This window comes from Poecilia formosa, unplaced genomic scaffold, assembly GCF_000485575.1.
Source record: "Poecilia formosa unplaced genomic scaffold, Poecilia_formosa-5.1.2 Scaffold20, whole genome shotgun sequence".
Lineage (NCBI taxonomy): Eukaryota > Metazoa > Chordata > Actinopteri > Cyprinodontiformes > Poeciliidae > Poecilia > Poecilia formosa.
The window spans coordinates 23,462-32,803 of record NW_006799959.1 but is presented as its reverse complement, the minus strand read 5'-3'; the positions used below and the strand labels follow the sequence as shown (position 1 = coordinate 32,803).

General features: G+C 39.8%; 1 protein-coding gene across 3 annotated transcripts in view; it reads right to left on the bottom strand.

The window, feature by feature from the left end:
• kank1a (KN motif and ankyrin repeat domains 1a) overlaps positions 1–9,342 on the bottom strand; it is a 50,096-nt gene that overhangs the window by 22,689 nt on the left and 18,065 nt on the right. Inside the window, exons 1-2 of one of the 3 annotated variants that reach the window (XM_016669120.1) lie at positions 3,336–3,358; positions 355–484 (exon numbers count right to left, since the gene is read on the bottom strand). In XM_016669120.1, coding sequence (XP_016524606.1) covers positions 355–391 — 37 coding nt within the window. In that variant the 5' untranslated portion in view covers positions 392–484; positions 3,336–3,358. Of the gene's footprint in view, positions 1–354; positions 485–3,335; positions 3,379–9,342 lie in introns of those variants that run through there. The other 2 variants (XM_007547339.2, XM_016669121.1) reach the window with 2 other exon arrangements.

Below are 9,342 nucleotides of genomic sequence, written 5' to 3'. Positions count from 1 at the left end.
TGCACATTCCTTCAGGGATTTAGCGGTGCAGCTCTTCCCTCTCTCCTGTTAGGCATGAAGTTGGCTCTTAATCTCATGTTACTCAGCTGTTTTCCCACCACCTGGTTCTGTTGTGGGTTCTTATCCAAAGCTGATGTTCTTTTCCTTTGTGACTGCTTCAGCCGTGGATTAGGTGAGAAAAGCTCGTACTTTCACTGATGTGGAAACTCAGAAGCCTAATCAACAACAACATGCCTGCAGCTGCATCACTTTACACACTTCTCCATGTTTTAATGATGCAACATAAAAACCATCACAGACCTAACGGTTTGCAGCAGATAAAAGGTTTGTCGATGTTAGAAAGGGTGAGTTTACCTGGGCCGTTGCCGTTTACGTTCACCGTTTGAGCCATGGGTGCAGCTGCGTGATGTCAGTCCCACAACCAGACCCTCTGCAGTCATGCAACTGGCATGCATCAAGTCCAGACTGCCATGCAACCTGCAAACTGACACAAAAACATAACGGTCAAAAACGACATGAAGTTGGCTTCGATTTGATCTACAAAATCAGTTTTAGAGGAGCCAAGTTAAAGCCATTAAAGCTGCAGTACGTAGCTTTTATAAAATGTTTTTTTTTTTTACATATTTATGAAGTGATCACCATGCTGTAATAGTATAAAAATAAGAGTTCCTCTGTCCTCTCCCAGAACGTTTGCAGAAATGCACCACTCAGTCAAACAACCATCAGAGGCAGGAGGAGGGTCTTAGCGCTGTCAATCACTCTCGTGCTCTCTCCTCCCGCTCTCTCTTTTACCACAACATAACGCCACTAACGCTCAGAATAACTGAAGACTTTTCAGAGGAATCATTTTAACATTCAAAAGAAAGAAAAAGTATTTGCAACCAAAACACGACGATGCATCTTAAACAGACCGGAGTGAATTTTCCCCCACCTTCTTCAAATCAGACAAAACAGGAGTCAACCAACTCGACCACGTTTTAATTGTTTCTACTACTTTTGCTTTGAACATAATGAAAGTTTAAAGGTCAGAAGGTCAACCAGCCCCCACACATTACCCAAATTTAGCAAGATTGATGCCAAACGTTTGTATAGCAAAAATGTTCATTTGTGCCGCTACCACTTTAAAAGGATTAAAGGATATTAATAAAAAAAGCTTCCAGAGGTCAGAGGTCAACCTCCTCCCCCATCTCCACTCCACAAAATCTAACAAATCTGGTGTCAAAGAACTCAGTAAATATATTTATTTTAGTATCACAGAGGTGGTAATTGAGTCATGGTTGTGATGTACTTTTATTGTTTATAAGTTATAAAGGAAAAAGGTGAGAGCTAGTTTTAAGCTTGTGGTTTGTTTACTGTTGTCATAGCAACTCCATAGCAACTGCCTACCAAGATGGGCGTCGGCTACAAAGTTCCAGGAAGTGCGGCGTCACATGAGGGCTGTGTGTTGTATATTTTTTTAGCTTAAGCTCATCATGTGGAGCATTAAAACTTCTGGACTCCAGAAATCATGTAAAATGTGATCAGAGCTAAAAGATCATCACTGGAAACCAACGGGTACGACGGAGCGCAGCGACTCTTCAGCCACCTGGACGACGAACCGTCGCCCATCTGCAGCTCCGGTTTCCGTGTTTACAGGAGGAACCCAAATACAGCGGCGCAGCTCTGACACCGGGCCGAGCCTGGAGGTCGTTCAATAATAGACCCGATTCAGACACATGAACCAACCGTCACCAACACCCAAATAGACCGCGGTTATGTTTCTGAGCGCCTCGACCTCCTGCTGGGTCGCTCACTTCAGAAAAGGAACTGTATTCATTCTGAAAGAATAAGAGCAAAGCTTAAAATGAAACCAGGTTTTCTGCAGCATAGAAACGAGTCTGAAGGAGCGTTCATAATCAGTGTATGGTTCATTCTTTGGCTTTTCCGTTTCAAAATAAAATTACAAAAACAAGCATGTGTTTTTTTTTTTGTTTTTTTTCATTTTTAAAACAAAATTAGAAAAACAGCAATTGCAAAAATAAAAAAGAAAATGAGCTGTCAATTTCGGTTTTCATCATTTCATTTTTGACAAGCGGTCTGTCCCGGATGTTCTCTGTCCGGCTCACACAGGGACCGTATCACACACAGCTGCAGGGAGACACGCAGGTTCATTTCAGGCTACATACTGTAGCATTTTCTGCCAGCCGCAAGTGACCAATGTCCGGTATCATTTGTTTCTCACAGGAGCATTATTTCAACTGACTTGCGGCTGGCAAAAAACTACTACAGTATGTAGCCTAAAACGACCCAGCGTGTCTCCCTGCAGCCTGCATAATGTGTGTGATGCGGGCCCTGTGTAAGCCGGACAGAGAGAACTTTCGGGTCAGACCGATTGTCAATAATGAAATAATGACAAGTGAAATTAACAGGCCGTTTTCTTTTATATTTTTGCAATTGCCATTTTTCTAATTTCGTTTTAAAAGAGAAAAAACAAAAAAACACATGCTTGCTTTGTTTTTCCAATTTTATTTTGAAATGAAAAAACCAAAGAATGAACCATTCATGGATTGTTCACTCAACCAAATCGAAGCAGACGTGATAAACAATTGGCAGATTATTTGTTAATTTCTCTCCAGTTTTATCAAATTTGGATACTTTCAAGCAAACAGAACAAAAACAAACAGGAAACAAGCAATAAATCAATTAAACGAAATCAATCATTTCCATTTGCATAATTTTCTACCAAAAGCTGGATGATAAGAGTCTTCAGTCTGATCTTTTGATGTCAACTAACCTTTTTCTGAAGGATAATTTTGTTTCCAGGATTTCATAATCCATTTTATTTGTTGTTTTGTTTATTTTGGATATTTAAAATATCTTCCAGTGTTTAATGTTTATTAGGATTTAAAGTTTATTGATCTTTGAGAATCTGTTCTTGAATTATTTGCTATTATTTTACTGGAAATGGTCTCAATACACAACAATATCATCATTTATCACAATAAATTCAATGTGTAATACAAGGGATTCATCTCTTTTGTGAACTTCGCTCACAAAAACAGCTAATATAAAACATCAATAGGGATAAAATGGCTTGTTCTTAAAAAATGTTCATTTTCAGAAGTGAATCATTTGAACGGCTCTTGGAAGTGAACTGATCCTGAAGATTCAGTTCATAGAATCATGAGTCCCATCACCAGTAGCCAAGATCCATCCGATCGGCAAAACTAAGGAAATCTGTGATCATTTATCGGTGCATCCTAGTTAAATCAGTTCAGGATAAAACGAGAAAGCCAACTTCATGCTGGCTAACGACACACACACACACACACACACACACACAAGCTAAAACTGACCAAACATCTCCCCTGTGTCCGGTTCCATGAGCTGCTGGAATGCAAACCTGAGAAAAGGAGCAGGAAATCCTCAGAACAGGGAGGAAAAAATGAATTTTGCAAATCGACCGCTGTTATGTTGATAGAAGTTTGCATACAAAAAAAAAATAGATCCATGTTTTACAATGGATAACCTGCAAATGCTGGAAATCTAGGAAATCTAGGTTCTATAATCTTAAATGTTGTCAGAAGCTTAAATGGAAAAATAATGTAATCCAATCTGCAAATGTTTGCATACAAAAAACAAATCAATCATTGACATATTCTAATAGATTATCTGCAAAAACAAGACTTCTGCTTCCATTACAAATACTGAGAAAAACCAGAAATGTGTCTGAAAACCAGAATAAAACCAGTAAATATCACCGCAGCCATAAAAAGTGAATCCACTCGGTCAGCTGTGTAGCTGCAGTTTATTACGCCGAGTAACTCTGCAGCTTAAAGAGCTTCGATAATCAGGAAGCAGGAAAAAGTCACAAACGCCTTCAGCTTTACCCTCAGCTGGAATTAACCCAGAGATCTGCTCTTACCTTTAGCTCTCATTCTAACGCAGGTAGAAGCGAATCGGGCTGCAGGCTCCTGCTCGCCCCACAGGCCTCTGAGGAGGACAGATTGGTTTCACAGCTAAGATTAGAAAACTTCCTCAGATGACAGCCAGACGATCTGCGTCCTATAAGAGGAAGCAGCGAGCGCTTCAGGCCGTTTGGGTCGGACCGGGCCAGGTGAAACGCAGGGTCCTCACATGCTGCTAATGAGCAGAAAGTAACGGGAGGATTTTCCACTGCAATCACTGAGTGGATTCAGAGGGAGGGGCAGAATCGCTGCTGAATACTCAGCAAATTAAAACAACCGACTGGATCATTTACTTCACTCTACAAAGAGAAAACAGATTACCAAGAAAAATATAACAAAGACGGGAACTAAAAACTTTCCATAACATTATTGTTGTTTCTTTTGTACATTGTGTTGTTTTATCATAGATCCGTCCTCCTCAGACTGTAATCATCACTATTTCACAACAAACTCAGTGTTTACATCCTGCTGGTATTTGCACAGTTTTATTTCTATACAGTAAATAGTACGTTTTAATGCAGAACAGTTTGCACTGCAGTGTGTTTTGTGCATTAAAAAAACAATATATAATTGTTGTAATAAAATTTAAAATGTACATATTATACAGTTTTTATTTAAAAATTACACATCTTTACAAATTTTTATAAAAATATTTTTTGTAATATATATACTTTAAATTATATATTAAAAACTTTTAAGATGTTATCCTACTCAGCTTCACATTCCTTTGCATCAGAATAGACTATTTTTGATAACTTTCCAGTGTTTTAGGTCGTTATTCTGCCCTGACTGTAAAACATGTTATTCTTAGTTTTTCTTCTTACATTTATACTTTAATGTTTTTATATTTGTGTGAGCCTCCATCCCTCCAGGTCACTGATCTGCTGTCTCACTGAGTTTCTCCACTGTGGGACAGTAAAGTTTATTTCTGTTTCCATTTATTGAACATTTCCTGAACACTGCAGCAGATACTTAGCCTGCCATTCTCGGAAATTAATGCCAGTAGATTTTGCAATCTTGCATTTAATTTGTGTGCAGAAGAATTTATGGGTTATGTAACCACAAGCAATAAAATATTAAAATCCAAATTGATCCTGCCGCCCAATTTTTCATCCACGACCAACATTGAAAATGTTTTTAGCTTTTTTTAAAGTTTTATCAGTTGAAAATGGAAAGGAGTGATGCACAGATTGCTGTGCATCAGCATTGGGAAACTTTAATTCCCGTCTCCTTCAGAACTCGTTTCACTGGAAATGCTGTTGTGGGACCCTGACCGAGCTAGAAACAGAAACCCACAAGCCTCAGCAAATGAAGCAACAACATGAAGCACAGAGGGCCTGAATTCCTCCACAACCAGGCGAGACGCAGCCAAAGACACAGAAGAAGACGGCAAAGAAAACTGCTGGGAGTCAATAAGATGAAAAGTTCCTTCTGGGTTTGTGTTCAACCTGGTGAGAGGAATAATTCATCAGGTCTTAAAGGATAAAAGCTTGAATGAAGCACAAATTGTTTGCCACCGTTTTTAAAACTAAAAAGCAACCAAAAGAGGTAGAGCTCGGGTTCAGTCACACCAGCTCTGCTCGGTTTAATCGAACTCCAGCCTGTTTGTTCGTTTATGAATCAAACTCTGAGGTGGACAGAAACAGCAAACTCTCCAAACCTCAGCTTCAGTTCGAATGCATGTGAACATCGAGCGGACCAGAGACCGCTCCAAAACCAGGAAGTGGACTACAGTGCAGGGCATTCTGGGTAAATACAACCAGAATGTATTTACCCAGATACATTCTGGCCTAGCGCTAGCGGGAGAAATTATTCATATTCTTTTGACAAAGACAAACGAGAAATCCTACAACCACTAAAATCCATTTGTGTTTATATTTCCTCAAAAGAAGCTGCGCTCAGAGTGGGCGTCTGTTTTCATGTTGTTTCTTTCTGTTGTCCAGGGTGCAGCGCCCCCACAGGCCAGGAGGGGAACAGGTCGCTCGTTTGGTTCGTTTGACTCAATGCAGTGTGAAAGTGAACCGTATCAACTGAAAACGTAATAAGTACTGAAGATCCAAACCAACAGGAGAAACTAAATCTGGTCCATTTGTTACCAGTTGTTGCTGTTCTTCTTGTTTTTAATCTTTGTTACTATGCAGCGTGTTTTACTGCCACAAAAGGCGCTTTATTATTATTTAAGGCAGACTGAAGGCGACAGGTAGAAATTGGGTCTAACTGATGCAGACACACCAGCTGAAGCAAACCTGAACAACCCGTTTGGTTCGCCTGAAGCTGCTGAACAAAAATGAAACCAGAATTTCAGTGCGCAGCAATAAGACAGGTGGCCTGTTGCTCAGGTGTGTCTGGATTTCAGAAAGACGCCCGACTTGACGTGACCGGGAAGAAAAACAGGCACAGATCACAAATCCAGTTCGCAATAAAAATATTTATGTCACTAACCAAGCAAAGACAGCTATTAGATAATCATTTATTAAGGTTTAATTCCCATCTATATTTAAGTCACAAATTGAGCTGAACTGAAACCAGTCGCACCATTTCAGACTTTCCACTGAGGGAAAGACAGACTCTGGTTTGTGACGCTCAGTAAACAGCAAACGAAGCAACCAAAGAGCTGCAAATGTAGCAAACACAGCGCTGAATATTCAGCAGGCCTGGTTTTCCCCTAATAAAGTCTGAGGCTGCCACTTTAATGGAGGAAAAAAGCCTAAAGTTAAAACCGTTTCAGCTTAAATGTTGCATAAAAAGCAGACTGTGGAGAGCGGGTGACAGCAGGATGTAGAAAACTACCGCAGTTAGAAAAAGTTTGGACGTATAAAACGAGCCTGAGACTTTGATTAAATACACGCGACACCATCAGAGCAAAACGGAGGAAATTAAACATCTAAACCAGATCAGAAAAGGCGTTTGAAGAGAGCAGAGGACAGGTCAAGAGGTCAAACGCCTCATCGTCGTTTTCCTCTGACCTACAGCTTTATTCTGTTTTATCTAAAAATCACCAAAATATTTGCTTCTCATATTTCTCATTTACAAGTCGACCTTCAGGAAGGAAAGTCAGCGGCAAAGAGGGAAGAGTTATTCAGAGAAAATCTAGAAACATAAAACCAACGGAGCGTTTCAATTTAAGACACAGAATCCAAACTGCAAAAACACAAAATGTTACCAAGCATTTTGTCTAGTTTCTTGTGCAAATGTCTTAGTACACCGTACGAAACTTTTCAGCAAAATATATAAGCTTGCTTTAAGTCAATAATTCCAGACACAAAAAGTACTGATGGCAGATTGTTTTCACCTAAAATAGAAAAAATGCAACAAGTTAAATAATCTGCCGTTATACTTTATAAAACAAGGCTTGTATTTCCTCTTCCACCAACACTTTCCTCACATTTTTTCTTATAAAATACCTGATAAGTTTAGACTTGACAGCATCTAGTACAATTAAGGTTTGGGCTTTGACTGGTCCATTATATCATCTTTTGATCTAAACCTGAAGCTAACATCTACAGTTTTCCTTATTTCAGCCAATCAGCATCAAGGAAACCGAGCGGTGCTTCAGGATTGGCTGCCAGTAGCATAGAAAATGGCACTGAGTGAAAGTGTTGCCATTTCCCAAACTGCATTTTCTTTCAGATATTTTAGATATGAAACAAATAAAACAAACAAAAAAAAGCGAATTTCCGAGTTTTCAGAGAATAACTTGGAGTCACATTCCACAGAAAGTATAAAATACTGATCTGGTAGTAGGAGGGAGTGCACTGTAAGATGCAGCTTTTACAGGTGTTAATGCAGGACTGTGTTTAGCTCCAACACTGCTAAAGGAGGCCGCCCACAGCATGATGCTGCCACCACATTGTTCCAGTAGCAGTAGTTTGGTATGCTGTGTTATTTTCACATTTTAATGTTTTGTTCTTGACTTGCCAGTTTCAACAGAATGTTGATAAGATGTGCTTTATGTTTTTATGCCTGTCTGGTTCTTATCGTCTCATCTTCAGTTGTTTTTAAATCTGCTTCATACATAAATCTGACATGGAAACTGCTGGCTCAGTTTCAGACATTTACCCACTCAGCACTGTTCTGAGTTACTTCTCCGTTTCGACTCGACTCGCTGCACACACATTTCTGAAATCAGCCACATTATCTGCAGAATGTTTTCAAATTAAAAAGTGTTTCACTGCATTTCAAACCTCAAGTGAAAACACTTGATCTCTGAAAACAGTTTGGCAGCTCATGCAGTGAGTAAACAGCCCCCCCCCTCAGCTGTTTACTCACTGATCAACTTATTGAACTTCCTGCTATTCTTTCTCTGCTGCAGCCACAAAACTCCAACAGACTGATCATCATGTTAAAGTGCATAAAAGTTATGAAGATCTAACAACATCTCTCCATTTACGATTTCAGCTCTTATTATTTATCCCTTTTTTATTTTAAAATCCTTTAATGTCTTAAAAAGAATTTGGACCATCGCTGCAGTCCAAACCATCTGCGAGACACATGCAGAAGAACCAAAATTCAGCTGAATTTGGAGTCCACACCATAAATCAGGCAGCAGCTTTGAAAATATGTAAAAGTCGGTTTAAAATGTGGTTCATAAAGTGGAAAAGCAGCTTTGTTTTCCTCCATGTTTCTGGATTTCTGTAAAGTTTTGTTTTTCTTTTAGTGATGCCATTTATGACAGAGCTGGACAATAAAACAATAATATACATCACGGTAGACAATATTCAATATATGGACTATTCACTCAACTCTGATCCAGAACCGCACAGCATTCTGGGAGATGTAGGCAGAGGAATGACTTTAGCCGCTGAACCTCTCGCAGCGAGCTAAGCTACGTTGGTTTAATCAACTCATTCACTCGCTCTTTGGTTACCTAGCGACCCACTCTTTGGTTACCTAGCGACCCACTCTTTGGTTACCTAGCAACAACCTTTTGAGAAACTTGTGCAGCAGCAGTTTAAGGCTTCACTAATGTTCTTTATAGCTGCTTAAAGATAAAAAAAAAAACAATGCAATGAAGGTTAAAACAGGAAGGATTACACCACCAGTTTGGCAGAAAGATCAATAATTACTGATATCAACAGATACAAAATGCTTATATTGCAAGTTTTTCAGCCATATTGTCCAGCCCTAGTTCTCAAATGGTTTGTAAATAATCATGCAGAAAGAACCCAGACGATTCCGACAGAAGGTTTGTTTAAAATTGGGTTCGACAAGGTTCAGTTCTTGGCACATTATTTTCTGTACTACCTCTAAACAATGTTCTGAATTTACGCCACTAGCTGGAGGCCGAACGCCGAGCTGGAGGCCGTGCGGCTCGCTGGAGGCCGGGCGGCGGGACGGCTAGCTGGAGGCTAAACGGCAGGACGGCTAGCTGGAGGCTAAACGGCAGGACGGCTAG